General features: G+C 36.7%; 2 protein-coding genes and 1 long non-coding RNA gene across 4 annotated transcripts in view; 2 read left to right on the top strand and 1 right to left on the bottom strand.

The window, feature by feature from the left end:
- Positions 1–9,499, bottom strand: part of tcerg1a (transcription elongation regulator 1a (CA150)) — a 32,559-nt gene extending 23,060 nt beyond the window's left edge. Inside the window, exons 1-9 of one of the 2 annotated variants that reach the window (XM_056237665.1) lie at positions 9,427–9,499; positions 8,826–9,027; positions 8,543–8,701; positions 7,222–7,507; positions 3,940–4,176; positions 2,640–2,702; positions 1,825–2,022; positions 927–1,036; positions 757–845 (exon numbers count right to left, since the gene is read on the bottom strand). In XM_056237665.1, coding sequence (XP_056093640.1) covers positions 757–845; positions 927–1,036; positions 1,825–2,022; positions 2,640–2,702; positions 3,940–4,176; positions 7,222–7,507; positions 8,543–8,701; positions 8,826–9,027; positions 9,427–9,473 — 1,391 coding nt within the window. In that variant the 5' untranslated portion in view covers positions 9,474–9,499. The remainder of the gene's footprint in view (positions 1–756; positions 846–926; positions 1,037–1,824; positions 2,023–2,639; positions 2,703–3,939; positions 4,177–7,221; positions 7,508–8,542; positions 8,702–8,825; positions 9,028–9,426) is intronic. The other variant, XM_056237666.1, reaches the window with a different exon arrangement.
- Positions 1–20,280, top strand: part of LOC130072529 (uncharacterized) — a 56,952-nt gene that overhangs the window by 22,470 nt on the left and 14,202 nt on the right. The gene's annotated exons all lie outside the window — the stretch shown is intronic.
- Positions 9,961–11,993, top strand: exosc3 (exosome component 3). Its single transcript, XM_056237669.1, has 4 exons — positions 9,961–10,244; positions 10,713–10,862; positions 10,968–11,119; positions 11,619–11,993. The coding sequence occupies exons 1-4, from the start codon at positions 10,011–10,013 to the stop codon at positions 11,824–11,826; spliced, it is 744 nt and encodes a 247-aa protein (XP_056093644.1). The 5' UTR covers positions 9,961–10,010; the 3' UTR covers positions 11,827–11,993.

The following is a 20,280-nucleotide window of genomic DNA, read 5'->3' as shown; positions in this document are numbered from 1 at the left end:
CATGCTTCCATCTGCTGAAAAGCTTTATGGAGATGAAGATTTCATTTTTCAGCACGACCTGGCACCTGCTCACAGTGCCAAAACCACTGGTAAATGGTTTACTATCCATGGTATTACTGTGCTCAATTGGCCTGCCAGTTCTCCTGACCTGAACCCCATAGAGAATCTGTGGGATATTGTGAAGAGAAAGTTGAGAGACGCAAGACCCAACACTCTGGATGAGCTTAAGGCCGCTATCGAAGCATCCTGGGCCTCCATAACACCTCAGCAGTGCCACAGGCTGATTGCCTCCATGCCACGCCGCATTGAAGCAAAAGGATTCCCAACCACGTATTGACTATTGAGTGCATAACTGAACATAATTATTTGAAGGTTGACTTTTTTTTTTTTTTGTATTAAAAACACTTCTTTTATTGGTCGGATGAAATATGCTAATTTTTTGAGACAGGAATTTTGGGTTTTCATGAGCTGTATGCCAAAATCATCAGTATTAAAACAATAAAAGACCTGAAATATTTCAGTTGGTGCGCAATGAATCTAAAATATATGAAAGTTTAATTTTTATCATTACATTATGGAAAATAATGAACTATCACAATATGCTAATTTTTTTAGAAGGACCTGTATATCATTTGGCATTTAACTGCTCGTGAATTCATTTTGAGGGTGATTTACAAATACTAAAAATGTTGCATATTTAATGTAGTTGAATCAAGTAAAACTGTTTTGATTAAACAGGCACGAGTGGTTGCCTACCATGGCGTGCCAGGAATGGGTGTGGTTGCAACAGGCTTTGCTTTTTTAGCTGCCTTCTGTTCCTCTGTCATCTCTTCATCTTTCAGCTCCTTTGAGTAATGCACAGATGACGTCAGAAACTCTTGTTTATACAAAACAATTTAGAAAACTAGGTACGTTACTATACCAACCTCTTTCTGCTCTTTTGGTGGGTGGATTTTTGGGCTTCCATCTTCCATGTCCATGATTTCAGCATCAATCATGTCAACAGCTGCATCCTTGATCTTCTCACTCTCTTTTTCTATAATGGGAATATGGAGATGAGCAATTGTCAAATCTCATAAAAGACTCATTTCAGAAGGCTGTATTCAGGAAAACAGACTATAACTAATATGCTTATATTATATAACTATAATTTATGCTTATATGCTTATAACTATAACTTAATACAAACTGAATTGGCTAGAAAAGACATTTCAGCACTGAGGCTTCATAAAACAAAAACTTTGAAAAAAGAAAATCTCATTGGTATTAATTTTTTTACAAGTCAAACCATTGCCTCATGGTTTTGGCTGCATTTACAATTGCACAAAAACTCCTATTTTTTTTTACTCGCATCTGACACAGATTGGATATTGTTGCACACATGCAAACACAGAAATCTCAGAGCCACTTCCAAATGTGGTTTTAAATCAGATGCATATCAAATATGTGGACTTCAAGTACATTTAATCTTACCATGGCTTATGTAATTATCCATTCAGTCAAATTTTCCTTTGCAAACATTTATGACAGCTTTAACTTGTCCATGCTGGCAAGTGATAAAGGTACAAGTGGCATAAGTAAAAACAAAAAACAAAAAAAACAACAACTATTTTTTATATACGGACATTCAATACCCGAGGGACAACCATGTCACTACAAGCGATCACCAATGGAATAATTCTAGTTTGGGCAGGGATTAATGTAAACACCAATAACAGTGTCTTAAATAAATGTAAACAGAAGGGACAAAAAAAAAAGTAAGATATGTTTAAAAGATAAAACTTGCAGTGTAAATGCAGCCTTTGTCCCAGTCTCTAGTCTAACCTGTCTCTTTGAGCTCTTCTGGTTTGTCCCAGGTGGTCTCCTGTGTGTGTTTATTGTAGTAATAGGACTTTCCCTCTTGGGTTTTGAACTCAGACCACTCGGATGTGCTCAGAGCTCCAGGCAGTCCTGAGGGCCCGGCCATCGCCATTTGATGGGGCATCATGGGTACTAAAGGTGGTGCCATGCCATGAAGCATACCTTGACATAACATACACACAATCAGAATCAGTTCAAGACATGTAGCACTTCTCTGCCACAATCAAAATGACAGAAAAATAATTTTGCATTGTTGTATTAACAACATGGCAAAAACAAATTTTATAAAAGGGGGCAATATCAGAAATTAAGGTTATAAAAAAAGATTATTTAGCCATTGTACAATGTGTGTTGGATGATTTAATTACTGCACAAAATATAACAAAAAATCTAAACACTAAATTAAATATGAGAATGAGGCATGCAAAGACAATACCACCACAATATCACATTAAAATCATTAAAGAAAAAAGGGACACATGGTAAGAACACATTTACAACAAATCAAAACGTTATCTGAATTTCTACAGCAGTTTATTATCTACGTTACTTCCTACAACTCAACTGTAACTTAACATTTTACATAATTGGAGTAAATCAGTTTCTGTCCCTTTGAAAACTTTTAAGTCAAAAACAAGTCATAAAAGTGGCATGATGTTGTTAAAAGAATGTCTAATTTGTAAGAAACAGAGGGGCCTCTAATTTGGAAATAATTACATTGAAAGAAAGCATAAATATGCACAACAGTTACTAACATGCCATAACGGGGAGGGAATTACCGTTTTTGGTAGGAGAGATAGTCTTTACATAGGGACAGCTGACTATCTGCATCATTGCTACACCTGAAAGAGCGTATAAGCAAGCACAGAGTGTTGGAAAAAACAAACATACGTCATCTACTGCTTTCAGGTGTCAGGAGAGTAAATGCTAGATCATTTATGATGAAAATACTACAGTATTATCTTACATTGCTAACTGATCTTTATTCAACTGAATTTAGGCAATAACGCCAGCCTATGTTGCTTGCCAAAAACTGCACATGAAAATGGCAAATTACAGCCAAGACTGAACATTTCTGCAACACTACAACATTAATGCAGTAGTTAAGACTGCATGTATCACTTATTATTGTATATTTATTACAATAGAGCTTGCTTTGAATAATCTTCTACATCATACGATTTCATTAAAGATGTTAGTTAACTCATCCAATAAGCAGACAAGGGCATCTTTTCGACTCTACAGGTTCCTGTCAAACTACAGACATGCTCTGCATAGTAAGAAAAAGACAGAAAGACAAGGAACTGAGGAGAGAAAAGCAGTTGCATTCAGAGAACACTTAAGCTGAAGAATTCTTAAAAGGATAGTTCACCCTAAAATAAAAAATTATGTCATTATTTTTTTTAATCTTTTTAAAAAGCTTGATGCTGGTCACTATTGACTGCCATTATATGGAGTGCAAGCGGGACTAAAAAAAATAAAAAATAACAAAAAATCTCCTTTTGTGGTCCATAAAAGAAAGAAGGGTATACAGCATTAGAACAACACCAGGGTGAGTAAATGATTACTAAGGGGCCGTTTACACAACATAGTTTTCAACTAAAAACGAAAAACCTATGCGTTTTTGGTCATTTATTTGCACGACAACAGTGTTTTGGGGGTCTGAAAACGCAAACTTTTAAAAATGGGCTACAAGTTCAAAGTGCAAAAATGTTGAAAATGATACCGTTATTGTCTCTGTGTAAACTACAAAAACATGAATTTGTGAAAGCGGTAACATTATGTGCATGCATACAACGCATTAAGTCTATAGGCGCATAGGTTTTTTTTACAAAGTGACATTGCCAACTACGGGCCTGGCAGCATAATACAATGTTTTTAAAAATTTTCGCGGATCCGTGTGAACGGGGATTGTTTTCACAATGTTGTCGTATGTAAACACGAAAAAATCCAAAAGGAAAAACTTTTTCGTTTTTAGTACATTGTTGTCATGTAAACGTACCATTAATTTTCATTTTAGGGTGAACTATTCCTGTAACAGGGTACGATTGATTCAACAAGTTCAAAGGTCAGACCTACCGGGCAGTGGAATGGGCATGGCAGGCAGGGGCACTCTGAAGGGTGGCACCATGACAGGAGGGAACCCTTGCATTGGAGCAGTGGGCTGTGGCACAGTATGAGACAATGCCACCGGCAGAGGTGGCGGTCCTGCAGTCATGGCGACCGTAACCGTTGGTGGATTGACAGCTGCTATTGGGGTTGCCATAGGACTGGGGGTTGTGGTTACAACTGACGGCATCTCCACTATGTCAGGGGCTACAGTTCAAACAGTTGAGAATACAGAATGGTAACACTTGATTTACTTTTGATAACAGAACAAAATTGATAAACAATTGCTGAGCTGATTAAATAATTTTTCTGCAAAATCCAACAGAGATCAATGAAACAAATTATTTCTCCAGAATACTATTTCTGAACAGATGACAGAGAAGATAATAAATATTTCATAATTAACCCAAAGTACATTACTAAAGAAATAAGGAATGAAAGAAGTAATAGTTTGAATAAAAATACCCATATTGGGAATAGAGTACTTCTGGAGTCAAATATACCCTCCTCAGGTTCCTTTTGTATATAGTTGAGGGAAGAAAAAAAAACGGCATGAGAAGCCAAAACTGATAGGCGGATCTGATACGCAATCTACAGGCTGAGTAAAAAATATACAACTATATTGCATATTGAAATACAAAAAAGGCTGTATTACTGTAATAGCTAACATTACTTGTATAGCAACATATTGTATTGTTACCACAATTTATGCATTTTCTTTATTTTTTCTCCATAGAATATTTGTTGCTACTATTATGAAAGTAATTTCTGTTTCTCTTTTTTTCAGCCAATATATTTAATTGTTGATTGTATTTACTATCAAAGATTTCAGGTACCATCCAAATGTAAGGGAATATCGAAATTAATGTAATAAATATATATATATATAATAAAAACAGAGGAACTGACTGTTTTTAAAAATATATTAAAATAGAAAACGGTTATTTTGAATAGCAATATTTTTCCCCAATAATAATGTATTTATCAAATAAAGGCAACCTTGCTGAAAAAACAACAACAACCCAAAGTACAGTTAATTATTTTGTGTATACTAACCCTAACCAGACATAATGCAATAGGATCTCAGCAACATGACTACAGAAAGAAAAAAGCTTATCAAAAGTAGTACATAATCAAGTTCATAAATATTTTGAATCTAATTAATTTGGCTGGGAAATTACCCCAAAAAAGATAATTTAAAGTCATTATAGTTTTAAATGAGAAAAGCTTCAAATAGACATTAATTTAGCTTTAGAAAGAAATATTTTACTTTATTCAACATAGAATTTATTACACAAACTTTTAGGCTACAATGGGCATGTGTTTTTTTCTTCTCAAAAGCTTCATCTGAATTGGTATTTAGACATATTTACAGACCAACACACTTTGGTTACCAACATTCTTCAAAATATCTTTTTATGTTCTCCAAAAGAAAGTCATACATGTTTGAAACTACATGAGGGTGAGTAAATATAAACAAACAGAATTTTCATTTTTGTGCAAACTATCCCCAAAATATGAAATATTTTTAAAGGGTAACTAAACCCTAAAATAACTTGTTAATGATCTGAAAGACTAGGGCTTTATTAATGCTGTTCATCGATTCGAGTAAATGTTTTGACATTTGGGCATAAAGTGTTTTAAAGGGGCACTTGGCAACTCTAGTCATTTCTTCGCTGATTTTCACTTTTGTTGTCGCATGTTTTCTCTTCGAGCTCCCCCTACAGCTGTGCGGCGTATATTTTCACAACACTGTCATAAAAAAACTAACTTGCGGCACCTTCCTCCCGCTTTCTACCGCTGCTCATGTGCATTTGTTATTATCGGAGCCGGCCAACTTTATCGTGTGGATCTATGTCTACCGAGTGGGTAATACATCATACACAGTATCATAAAATTATGTCAAATTGCCACGAAGCAGTTCGTGTTACTCGCTCGTTCTCGCTTCTCACGAGACTTCTATTTCCAACTTACCGGGACGTTAGTCCCCATGTTGCAAGGTTGGTTTTCTGCCTGGGGACGCTGGGGGTAGCGGGGAAAGTCACCATTGTCTCCAGAACAGGTTATTGAACCATTCAAATGATTTCTAAATGGTTTTATTAAGTTGAAATAGTTGCCAAGTGCCCCTTAACAATATATGGAGTAAAAACATCTTAGTGCTGCCCTCTTCAGGTTGAACGGTGGCTACTGCAGTTGAATTTTCCTATTGGACGTTGTGGTGCCCTGTGACGTAATCAGGCACCAGCTCACCACGCCCTTGCCTACAGAGAGATGCGGAGTCAGGCTCTGACCAGGGGTTGAGTTACCCTTTAATGAAATGATAGTCTAAATAAGAAACTAAATCTGCCAATAGGTAAATGTCTAAATGAATAAGTTATTGAGTCATTCATTCATTCGATTAGTTGAAACGACTGATTTATTCAGGAAAAGTAAATGGCTCTCTTTATGAATGATTAAAAATACAAAAAAGGTTGTGCACATCCCAAACACCCTAATTGGGCTCAGGTGCAGGACAACAATACATTTGTTTGGAGCTGCTATTTTTTAGTGTGTTGACTTCACGCTTCTTTTCTCTTTATGAATGGGACATTGATTCACCAGATTGGCTCAAAACACAGATTCATTCCAAAATTGAACACCACTGTGTGTTGCTTGTGCACAACAGCTCTGCTCTGGTTTTATATGTAATATTTTCGTTGGCAAAATTTAGCAAAAACAGTGTCTAAAATAAAACACAATATTAACATGATTTTATGCAACATTTCAATAAATCAAAAACAGCACTTTTGCAATACTGCGCTCATTTCTTGTGTGCTATTGCTTAACTATATCATATGATATAAATATGAGACAATAAAGATATAAATATTTAGAATTTTAGAGGCATTCTAATTGCATTCTATAGGCTCCATCACAGAGCGAGTTGCTGCCCTGCTTCGTTCACCAATCAACTGTATGAAATGTTGGATGAACTACCTAGGTCTTGGGCAGGTGCAGTAAATAATTTTAACAATATTTTATCATAACCAACTAATTAAATTAACGTGTTAAATTAACAGGCCTAGTTAGGACACGGTGTGTGTCGCACCTTATCCTTGTCCAATGTTTGTACGATTCTTTGTACTCGTTTAGACGTGTTGCCGTCTTCAAAAAGTTGCGTTATGTGCACTTTAAGCACACACTAAGTACTAGCTTACTCGTAAAAACCAAAGTATACATTGGGCTTTAGAAGTTCACTGGAATGGCATTTACCTGATACAGGTGTTGGGAGGAGAGGTGAGACTGCTGTGATGCTGGGAGAGGAGATGGAGCTCATGGATGTGGAGAGGCTCTGGGAGGTGTGTGTGGCTGTAGTGCTGTTGACTGCCGCTGGGAGGCTGATGGAAGGACCGGGCCCGGTGGAACCTCCACTGGCTGCTGCTGCCGCCGCCGCTGCCTGGCTCAGCATCATTGGACCCAACTCAGCCTGCTGGATCACCTTCACGCCTTCAGGCTTCGTCCAGGACGACTCCCTTGTACGTGCATTGTAATAATACACCTGAATAGGAAACAGAAACAAGAAACAGAAACAAACTTTGTTGTATTATTTTCATGTTATCACTGTGAAGCTGCTTTGATACAATCTGTATTGTAAAAAGCGCTATATAAATAAAGGTGACTTGACTTGAAAGGAGAAGGTGAACAGAAAGAAAAGCAAACAGAAAAGGACTATAAATCAAACTGTGTGCACTGTAAAGAAAGTAACAATGTATTCTGTTATAGTATCAACGGCATCAAGTAAAGAGACTAACAATGCAACAGTGCATTGAGCTTGTGATTTGGCTGGGAAAATACAAGGCATCGTGAACCCCAAAAATCCATTATGCAATATCCTACTGATTATGCATTCATTTGTTATGCAAAATACAAGTATTGATATGTTTTTCAGTTGTAGAAATTGCCTCTCCAATTACATAAAACCTTTAGCATATTTATATAAAAAATATTATTTAAAATATATAATATACACTAGTTCAAAGGTTGTTTTTTATTCAGCAAGAAAAGGCATTTATAATGTTACAAAATTCTATTTAAAATAAATGCTGTTCTTTTGAACTTTCTATTAATTTTGAGCTGTTTCAACATTGATAATAATAAATTAAATGTTTCTTGAGCACCAATTTAGCGTATAAGAATTATTTCAGGATGATCATGCAACATTAAAGAAGACTGGAGTAATGGTGAAAATTCAGCTTTGACGTCAAAGAAATAAAGTACATTTTGGAATACATTAAAATAGAAAAAAATATATTTTAAAACCTTGGTGAGCAAATAACATCAAACATAAAATACGCTTCTTTCAAAAACATTTAAAATTCTTTCCGACTCCATACCTATGAAAGGTAGTGTTTAAGAAATAACTATACTCCTGATATAATGTTGTCAGAACAAATATTTGCTCTCTTAAACAAATCCTCAAGACTTTTAGAACAAGAAATAGCAAGATTACAACTCTCTGCATACGAAGTAAAAATAACACAAGCCACCTTCCCTTTGGGAATCAACAGTATTTCAGTCCATTAAGAAACTATACCTTTCCTTCTGGACTCTTATTCTCCACCCAGATCTCTTCTGTGGAGGGCAGGGAAGGAGGAGCAGGAGCAGGAGAGGCTGTAGGTGGTATTCCTGGAGGGAAAATCATGCCAGGTGGAGGTGGCATGGATCCTCCGGGCGGAGGCATAAACGGGGGTCTCTTAAATTGAAAGTAATTTATGTCAGAGAAACCTTCCAAACACCCAACCTTCTCTTTCTATTCCAATTAACACGAAGTTGAGGAATTACACAATAAACGGCATCTGATATACTACTATTCATACCTGTAAAGGTGGGGCACCCATTGGAGGGGGCACACTGGGGTCAAAGGGGATCCGTCCGAAGGGCGGTCGGGCAGCGGGTGGAGGACCCCTCATCATAGCAAAGGGAGGCACAGGGGTGCTCAGTAAAGGCTGCCTGCGGGTGGAGGTGGTGGCAGGAGGAGGTGCAGTGGCAGGGAAACGCAGTGCTGGCTGCTGGGCCATGCTGGTGGAGCGAAAATAAACTTTAACAAATAATATCTGTACAGTACACAACGACTACTGCAGACAGACCAGTTAACTCATTCTTACGAACCATAATCCCGTTTAAACCTTCCTGAGTTGACATAACAGACTTCATATGATGTGCATTTGTATCTAAAACCACGTTCTATAACCTGAAGTGTAATGAAAAAATCAAGAAATAACGGTATAAGAACAATCAGTCGTGTGTTGTTACGCTGCTTTCATTGTCCACGAAACAACAGGCCAAACGAGGCTTTAAAAAGATTCAGATTAGCCAACTGGGAAACACTACCCAGTTGACTATTAAGGAAAAAACAAGACTAAGTATAACTGGTCGTTCGTGTTAACCGGTGTATGAAATATAATGCAAAATCCGCACCTGTTAGCGGCCAGGCCAATGCCTTCTGCCTCTGTGTGCTCCGCCATAACGGGAATAGTAAAACAAATTAAAAGTCCCCTTGACGCATTTCCGTTGGAGTCCCGTTCACGGCCACCGAATGGTTTTCAAAGTCATGAAAGCTGATACCTTTACATTTCAAATCATTTTGAATAATCAATATATTTTTAATTGAATTGGTTGTAAATATATTCTCCCCCAAACTGGTTTCATCAGGACAATGTTTTAATTTAATTTGTGTAGTAAATTTGTGTAGAAAGATTTGTGTAGAAAGTGTAGTAAAACAGGTGATATGACGGACTACGTCAGAATTATAAAAAGTATATTTTCCTATTTGATGTTATCAGTAAAATACTGATTTTGTGATCCTACTAATATTTTTTAGAGAATTTTTATATGACTTTCTCATTTTGTTTTTGCCAGTTTTGCCTTATTCATTCATTCATTCTGGTTTGATGGATTAATTAACCGTTAACTGTTTTAAAATAACTTTTATTTTGGAAATAACTAGAGTCCTTCGATGCCGGAAGTACACAAACACAGGGCGCTCACGTTGCTTTTCTGCAATGGACACCGTACATGCTCGTTTCAAAGACAAAATAGGTGAAGTACTTTTACCCGGAGATGTGTTTTCATTCAGATTGCCTGAGGATGGACATGGTGATGGTAATATCAAAACCGAAAAGATAATATGCGGTCCAGGGCTCCGGAGAAACGGAGAGGAAGTTCAAGTGTGTAAAAGTGGAATTTTGCGCCACAAACAGCCAAATCTGTATTGGATAGACTCTCAGCAGAGACGGGTGAGGAACTGGACTCACACACCAGTAACCTTTTGTGCACTTATTATTTTAAGTTGGCTAAGGTTTGTTCTGCTTTAGGGCAGTACTGGAAATTGAGCCCTGTGTGTGTGTGTGTGTGTGTGTGTGTGTGTGTGTGTGTGTGTGTGTGTGTGTGTGTGTGTGTGTGTGTGAGGGAGGGAGAGAGGGAGGGAGGGAGAGAGGGAGGGAGGGAGGGAGGGAGGGAGAGAGAGAGAGAGAGAGAGAGAGAGAGAGAGAGAGAGAGAGAGAGAGAGAGAGAGAGAGAGAGAGAGAGAGAGAGAGAGAGAGAGAGAGAGAGAGATTCATGAAACAAAAATAAATAAATCTTGCCCAAAATTAAGCTGTCACGCAGTAGGAGGAGCTAACTAGATTTGAACCAACTAATTTAATTTAGTATTAGTCATCTGTCATCAGGTTTGTACATCCTCAGGCTGTCCTTATTTCTTCTAGTATGTACCAGCCAAGGGTGAAAGTGTGATTGGTATTGTGACTGCAAAGTCTGGAGATATCTTTAAAGTGGACGTGGGAGGAAGTGAGCAAGCATCTCTCTCGTACCTTGCATTCGAGGGAGCTACCAAGAGGAACAGGCCTAATGTGCAGGTACTTGCTTATATGAACACTCTTACACCCCACTCAAATGAATAATTCACACTGTTTACATTGCATTATGATTGTACACACTAATAATGTGACTTTGTTTTGTAGGTTGGAGATCTGGTGTATAGCCAGTTCACAATTGCAAACAAGGATATGGAACCCGAGCTGGTGTGTATAGACAGCTGTGGCAGGGCCAACGGGATGGGGGTGTTTGGAGCTGATGGGCTGCTCTTTAAAGTATCTCTGGGACTAGTGCGCAGGTTTGTAATTTGCCCATGCAATACAGCTTTGTGATCTATAAAGTTCCAAGCTTAGCTTACTTAAAGTCGGAAGTTGCGATAGTTTTTTCTTTCCTATTGTGATTTGCATCTGAGTGAAATGGCTTCTCAAACAGGAAAGGGACTGGGCGGGACTTAATTTAGTCCATTGGGAATTGGTTGGATGGTTGTGGTTTGCTATTGCAAATTGTATTTGCCCCTATTAAATGGCATATAACTACTATTTACACTTACTGCAAAGAAAATACTGGTATTTTACTCGGTGTAAATAGAATCTATTGCTAAGAAAATATGCTTGTATATATTTACATTTTGTTTAAGTAGCGTTTATCGTGATTTGCAGTTTTTTCTAAAAAATTACATGCACTGATAAATCGCTTAATAAATGCTCCATAAAATATTCCATAAAAACAAGAATTGTCCATTTTGATTTCATGGTTAATTAAAAAGCTAAAAAAAAAAAGTTTTTTCTTCCCATCAGACTTCTGGCTCCTCAGAGTGAAATAGTGAAGGACCTGGAGAAGATTTTCCCCTTTGAGCTGGTTGTTGGAATGAATGGCAGAGTGTGGGTGAAAGCAAAGACAGTTCAGCAGACGCTGATAGTGGCCAATCTTCTGGAGACATGTGAGAACATGACCTCTCAACAGAGACAGACGCTATTCAGGAGAGTGGCAGAAGGCTCCCTCTAGAGGACATATGAAAGATCACTTTTCCCACAATACAACTGGTGCCACAGATGCTTAAAGGGTTAGTTCACCCAAAAATGTTAATTCTGTCATCCTGAATGAGTTTCTTTCTTCCTTTGAACACAAAAGAAGATATTTTGAAGAATGTTGGTAACCAGACAGTTGATGGTAGCCATTGACATCCATAGTAGGAAGAAAAATACTATGGAAGTCAATGGCTACCGTAAACTGTCTGGTTACCAACATTCTTCAAAATACTTTCTTTTGTGTTCAACAGAAGAAAGAAACTCATACGGGTTTGGAACAAAATGAGGGTGAGTAAATGACAAAATTTTCTTTTTTGGGTGAACTATCCCTTTAAAGTACCCGTCATCAGTTTTCAGATGAACAACGGGTAAAGCCTCTGAAAATGTTTAAATAGAAATCACTCCCTCTGTCCAGTTTTGGAGAACAGACAAGTGAGTTTGGACATTGGTGTGTTCACCCTGTCTGTCCACCATAATTTCTCTCAAAACAAATATTTTTGCCTTTATTTTTTATAGGTACAAATGAATAAAATCTTGGTGAAGCAGTCAATGAAAACTGTGTTGTTTTTTTGTAGCGATTTAAAAAGTCTTCATGATTGCTCCGTTTTCTTCATGTCCAGAAGGGGGCACTTTTCTACAATTTCTTTAGCCGTCTTGTGTTTTTAAAAGTTGCTGATTTACTGGTAGTTGCAAGGGGAACACCATGACTGTAACCAGCGTAATTTTATATCCAGTTATCCCTTGATCCCTTATTCACAGGTGTGTTGAACATTAACCACGCTCTACAGCAAGGCTATTTTCTCAGTGATATTTCCGTGATAAATTTGAAGGCTAGGTGTCTGTTCTTCCTTAAGTTGTATTTATTGGGTCAGGATTTAAAACACAATTATATAAAAGACACAAGTCCCCCAAATCCTTGTACCCCACATGTCCTCTGCAAACAACTGTTTTCAACCATTCTTTTGAACCCCTTTCACTTTTTATTTGATCAGAAATACAGTAAAAAATATTATGACTTATAGGAACTTCTTTTTATATGAATATATTTTAAAATGTAATTTATTCCTGTGATGTCAAAGCTGAATTTTCAGTATCGTAACTCCAGTATTCAGTGTCACACGATCCTTCAGAAATCATTCCAATATGCTGATTTGGTGCTTTTGTGGAAACCAATACCCCTTTTTCAGGATTCTTTGATAAATAGAACATTTAGCATGCATATGCAATACAAATTTGTTTCAATGTAGAAGTATTTACTCTCAATTTTGATTAGTTTATTGTATCCTTGCTGAATAGAAGTCTTTATCTGGAGCATTTGTGTCACTTTCAGTGGCATGGCTTTTTTTACCAAATATATAAATAAAATACGAAATAACATCAGATGAAATATTTATTTTTTAATGGTCAGTAGTTTAGAGGTCAATAATATACAAATATACTTGACTGCAGGATGCCACAATCCACCAATCAGAATGTGGTATTCCAGAGAGCAGAGAGTGTAACAATGCTTATTTAGACAAGCATTTATAGTTTGATTAGGAGGGAAGAACATAACTGATGAAGCAACACAGCCAGATGCTTATTGAATCTGGCTAAGTAAACTTTGAAAACAATGGGCTCTGAGTTTCAGGTTTTGTAAATGACTCCGTAATGTGCTGAATGCTGATCAACATGGAAAGATGTGTCTGGGCACGTTTTCCTCATTGGTTGACTGCATGCAGACGAGCTTCCAATGCATTACCAGGGGCATGGAAGGTTTGAGTCACTGCAAGAACAATGTATTTGAGCTTTGATCATACTAGAATACAAATCTGACTCCCATTATGTGCAAAGGCTGTAGGCTAGCTTTTCTGGTTTGTAAAATAACTTTGACCTGATCTGCAGATATATTTGATGCATAACGCATTTGAATGTCTTTACCGAACATGGAAAAAGTATGTGATTAATATGTGAGCTAATCATTTCTGCAAAGACTAACCATGGAGTCCAGTGAGAGAGGATTGAAGGTGTTTACAAATGTTGAGTTTGTTATTCACAAGAACTAGAAGCATGGCCCAAAGTGAACCAAGCCTCGAAACAAAAGAGATCTCAGATCAGCTCATTTTAATAATTGTTGCATAAAGCTGTTTAAGCCAGGGGTGCAAAATCCCACAGTGTAATTGAAAAGCAGATCTAATGTTGACAGATTTATGTGAATGTTTAAATCCAAGGAGTATATTTTCTATGCTCCAGGCATTTTACATACAGGATCTGCAACTTCCTTCCCACACTGTAAAGTATTTGTGGGTCCAAAATGAACCTGTTTAGACGAGCACTTCTTGAATTGGCAGGTGGGCTTTCTTCACTTTCAAATGTAAAGAAAGGCTATGACATGCAAAACGTCTTGCTTTCATACAAATTCACTTGACAGTCAAATGAATGCTGAAATAGAGATTTGCATAAGAGGAAGAATTGAAAAATTTAAAGGGATTTGCTCACCAAAAAGTTCAATTCTGTCTAGTATGCCTTATTCAAAACTGTATTTTTTTTTTCCTTTTCTGTATAGGCTTTCCTGTCTACTAAAAACTGTCTTACAAATAACAGGGGGAACCTGAAATAAAATGACATATAATAATACAATAAAACAAATCTAGCCGTTTTCTGCAACGCTTTTTAAAATAATTAAAATAATAATTTATTAAAAATTTTATTCATATGCACCGATACAATATCTTCACACGAAGACTTCTGTAAAAAATTTTTGAGTGACAATAAAAAAAAAATCTTTGAAATCGATTGAGTTTTGAATCAATTCACTGAAATGGACGACGGATTGACGCAAAATGTTACAATTTTTTTTTTTTTTTGTTACTTAAATGTAAAAATTGCTTATATTAATGTCCTCATACTTCGAGCATGCGAAAGAAACAATATGTATAATGACACAGTCTTTGGGGAACTGAATAACCAAATGAAAATCATTGCAATATTGTAATTGTAATATAATTGTAATCCTATATAGTCACCAAAGGCATCATGATAAGGCATACTGTACTGTGAATACTTTGAATAGAGAGTCATGTGTCTTTAGATTTTGACTTTCTTCTAAATAACTTTTGTTGTCCACGAAAAATAAACTGCATTCAAGTTTCAAGCGAGGGATTTTTTATTTTTTGTGCACTATCGTTTTAAAATGATTCTCTACTCTCATCTCAGATCATTGGATATCACATATTAATCCAGGGAAATAGTCAGATGTGCAGGACACTTCAGGCCAGGTGAGAGACTGCAAACATTTCTCTCTTTCTCCATCTGCCACTGTCTTTTGCGTCTGCATATTCCATGAATGTGCATTTAACGCTTCTCCAGGGGCCTGAGCCCACGAGCAGCTCTGAATCATGGGCCGTGCGCTCAGTGCCAAAAGAAATAATCCCTGCCGAGGAAAGAGTATTAGCCAAACACTCTCTCGCAAGCAGAGAAAACGCTGCTAAATCCTAAATAACAAACACAAGCTTGACACTGGCGACCCTGTTGTCTGAGTGGACACAATGGCTCTGGTGGCTTTCTACATATTCTGAATATTGACCTTTAGCACGTCACAATCACATTTCATTATCATTAGCTTGATGTTAGTCATGATTTAATGTCAGGAAACCTCCCTGTTCCCTTAAAAGTGTGCTAAGATTACACAATATATGAGCTGTAAGAGCCTGAATAAGGCTGTTAACCAGCTGAATATTCTCCCTTCGCTGTGAAAAGCTTTCGTCATGCTCTCGCTGGACATTTGCCTGCGCAGAGCTGCAGCTGTCCAGACTCAGTTGTGGTCATATGCTTCCCAGAAACCTCTTCCTCATCTTTCTCAAAGCTCTAGTTCGTTACCTCCTCCACCTCCTCACCTCCATGCTTGCCAGAATCTTCCACATTCATCTGCAGTTACTCTAAAGTGCAAACAGATGTCCCTCAACAAATTGGATGCATCTCTGCTTCTCATTAGCTCTTACAAGGTTGGCTGGATCAAAGTCGGTTTGGCCTCTGTATTTACTGTTCTACATAAACACATAGCAGATCTGAACATGGAAACTGATGTGGATTGGATGGTTGAGCACAAACCCTGAAATTTTCATACTCACTTTTACATACACAGCCCTTGGTTTTTTTTGCCCTGAGAGTATTCTTTAGTTAGATAAATCGATGATACTAATGTACATGAAAACATACCATCATTTCTCTCTCTACCTCCCTAACAACTCCAGATGTCACAAAACAGCAAGTGACTAAACATAACAACAAAAACAACAATAAAACAATGTACATGTACAAGAAAACAGTGTAAAATACAACCGTATTAATTTGTGTTCATTAATTATTCATGCCCCAGGGTATGATGGGAACACCAGTATCAGAAAGTTGAGTAGGTTTTACACTTAATTTTATAACTTTGAAACGTACTCGAAGAATAATTGTAAACATAAACAATTCCAAGTAAAATATACTTATAAGTTCAAGCTTTGATTTCTACAAGCTTGAATGAAGTAGCCTACTAATATAGAATTTACTTTTTTATATTCTTGCCTGAACTAACTTATTCAATGTTTTTTTCCTGTAGCATTTACTTCAGCACAGAATAATTTTTAGGCAGCGGCTATTGCAATAAGTGCAAATAGCAATAGATGCTATAAGTGCAAATAGCACATAGCGATAGCTGCTAATTACATTATAAGTTTAAATAGCAGATTCTATCTACACTAAGTGAAAATATATATTTGCACTATATGTAAAATTAGAAGTATTTCCTTTGCAATAGGCTAAGTGTAAATAGTAGATGCGATTTATACTTATAAATACTATTTTGCACCTCAGTGTTGGTGTACATTAAAACGGTATGCAATAATATCATAGAACGTAAATTATTATATTTATTACAATTATTTATTTTGAAATATTTTCTTCCTAAATGCCTCTCAAACTGATATGCGATGGGAAAAGGAAGAAGAATGAGTTCGGAAAAGGGTGGATTCGAACTCCAGTCAGTAGCATCTAAGGTAATGCCACCCACCACTACGGCTTGTATCAGATTGGTTTTATTTGTCATTTTCAAACTGACAGTGGTGGCGGAGTTAGTGTAAATAACCTCTCAGGCAACACTGCGCTGGTATTTCATTTTGTTTGATTTGACTGCGTTGTTTTTGGAATTGTCTGTGCGTTTCATACGAATTATATTATTTTGGTTCTTAAAGGTGCCCTTGAGTTTGGGAAGCGTGTTATACATAAAACATTGTTACTGGTCTGGTTTGTTGGACTCAGTGTTGACAGAGGTGACACAGTATGTTGATTTTTCCTTCCTGGTGCTCTGCTAGGTATTTGTGGCTAAAACTTCCCTGTTGAATTTCTGTTCCCTGAATCGGGACTTGGCCTGCTTGGAATTCAGACAGGACATATGGGTCTCAGAGGCCTCCGTATTTTAGGACATGTCAGCCAGGTGGGTCTGTTTCCTGCAGCAGGCGCTCAAGGTCACCTCACTCCCACACAGGAAAAAGAAATGCCTACTCATAGTCTTTTTATACCAGCATTAATATAGCCGAGTTCATTATAAATCTCAGGAACATGTTAACACGTTGCCAGCTAACTTGATTATATGCCATGCAACCTTCATTTTCAGGACTGCCGTTTTAGGTGTGAAAAACTCGACTGGTGTCTAATGTTCAAATTCATAGTATGAACAAATTTAAACAACTCTCACTCAGACATTTAATAAAGGCAGGCAGCAATGCATTATGTAAAGTATCACGCTTAAGTTCGCAAGGCAGCTGTGTTTTAGGAGGAGTGACTGCATCAAAACAGCTCTTGTGAAGGAAAAGGTCATTTTTCTTTTTGGACCAGACTAAAATACAAATCGAGTTAAAGCTTTGCAATTCTGTGAATGTATGTTTGAGACATTTGATAAAACACAACATAAGTGCCCTGGCTTATTAAAGTTTACATGTGTTTATCACTTATTACAAAAAAGGACTTTGACTAAATATTTGGGGTATAAGACATCACATAATAAACTGGTTTTAGATAGGTTTATAACCTTACTGGGATAAAGATCTAAAACTAATTCAAATCTAAGGGTGCGGTTACATAGGGCATTGTACTAAACGGAAAAGTTTTTCCTTTTAGTTTTTCCGCGTAGGCGACAACAATGTCAAAATAATTCACATTCACAAAACTGCCAAATAATTATTTACCATCGTCAACCATGGCGTTTTTTTCTGTTGAGCAAGGAATCACATGAAATTTATGTCATCTTCCACACAAAGGCTAAAAAAGTGGCTTTAATCTAATAAAACTTTTTTACTCTAGTATTTTTGTTATATATAGGCTGTACAATCCAATAATATACTTTCTGGTTGATAGCTAAAATGATAGGCAGTTATGCTGTTTAATAATCTTTTTTCAAATCAATAATATTGCACTTATTTTTTAGTAGCCTATTTGGCAAAACTTAATGCTGGTTTTTATTTCATTTAAAATATTCTTTTTTTTTTTCAGAACAAGGTACATGGAAAGTATTCAAATTGTACTATTTTTAAACAGCATTCATACTGTTCATTTGATTTACAGTAGAAAATATGGGTTCTTTAAACTATTTTTAAATAATAAATAATTTTCAAAACCTGCATAAGGAAGTGTATACTATATAAATAAGTTTCCCTGAAATTATTTGCTTTATTTATCAGCAATCAGACTAGCAGGCTACAGTTCACAAAAAAAAAAAAAAAAAAAAAAAAAAAAAAAAAAAACACACGTACACACACACACAGAACAACAACAACAAAGCAAAAATGATAAAAACGCTCTATTATGCTGCCAGTACTTTACACGGAGCCAATACGGTATCATTTTCAAAAACTTGCACTTTGAAACCCGTCAGGTAAAATGTTTCTTTACAAAGTGACATCGCTAACTGGCCTGGCAGCAGAATACAGCGTTTTTAGTCGTTTTCATGGATCTGTGTGAACGGGGATTGTTTTGACAATGTCTGTAGGCTATGCAAAGAATGCAAATGAAAAACGTTTCTGTTTTTAGTAATCGTTGTCGTGTAAACGTACCCTTAGTCACTACTTTGCATTTTCTGGTGGAAAAAGAAAGTTTATAAGGACAAACTGCTCCATCAGACGCCATTATTCTTTCCACATTCAGCCGAACTGCACGTCAGTGTTGCTGTGTGCTCACTGCTCAAACTACTTCATTTTTGAAAGGTCAACAATGTCATCCACACACACACCTTTTTGAACTCTTAATGTGCGCATCATTATTATAAAAGGGCCTGTTTGTTAATATTACAAAGTAGTGAGCTAGCGAGCGGCTGCATGTGACTTTAAAATGTCATTAGCACAATTTTTTTTTTTTTTACATTTTTGCAATTAGATGGGAAGGATTTATATTATTATGTATTATATTACTTATTATAATAATTAAGCATACAAAATACTACCATTATGTAAAAATAGTTTTTTTTTTTTATTTGTTAGCAAACGTAATGAGACTTTTGTGCTTTTTTGTGAATTTTGAAATGTGCCTAATTAGCATTTTGTTTTTTATTAAAATTATTTTGACTTTAGGGTGAAATATGAGCCGCATATCTCAACGGGTCACCAGAAGGCCACACTGAGGTTGTTAAAAACATGGACCATTAATCTTGTCTGGCTGGTTTCTGTTCACTGAAGTGACCTTACGAGTCTCTTACCTGTTTGTCCACCAGGAAACAGGTTTCGCTCTCAGGGCGAGGACTGACTTTGTACAAACGGTGTTTTAATTCCTTCTGAGTCTTCAAGAATCCCCCAGGTAATTTGTCTTGGATAGTTAGACACACAACCTGCCAGAGCAGTTGGGGATTTCATGTGGAATTGTACGTTGTACACCGGTGATCATCTTTTAGCTAGAACAACCTAGAATTAAACATCCTAATGTGGCTTTTAACTTCAGATTCACTGTTAGAGTAGTTAAAATGTGCAAAAACGTGTATAGTGCCTAGTGTTGCATCATGCAAGCAGAATCCCATGTATATGTTTTTTGCCTAATAAAAACAACCGAACATTAACTACAGTGCCAGCTGATGACATTCTCATTGGCATTGGCTCAATTTCACATTTAACCCACCATGGGAAAAGCAAAGCATGACAACTCTTTTCTTTGGCAGTTAAAAATAATACATCAATACACAGCAATCTGATGTGTCATCTGATTCAGAAAATTATGAAAATGTTTATTTTAAACATATTTATCCACCCCTTCATCACTTTTATGTTACTAACAAAAGGAATGATATATTAGATCTGAGGCCAGATCACATTGTTGGTTAGGCAAGAGTTAACTGGTTCGGGTGAATGGAAAGTTGCAATTGTCTATAGGCTCTCTTCTGCTGAAAAGGGAATGCTGGCTTCCTCTTGCCGAAAGAGTTCTCGCG

Source organism: Rhinichthys klamathensis, unplaced genomic scaffold, assembly GCF_029890125.1.
Source record: "Rhinichthys klamathensis goyatoka isolate OS25496 unplaced genomic scaffold, OSU_Roscu_1.1 h1tg000491l_1, whole genome shotgun sequence".
Taxonomy (NCBI): Eukaryota; Metazoa; Chordata; class Actinopteri; order Cypriniformes; family Leuciscidae; genus Rhinichthys; species Rhinichthys klamathensis.
The sequence above is the reverse complement of the archived record's forward strand: the minus strand, read 5'-3'. Positions and strand labels throughout refer to the sequence as shown.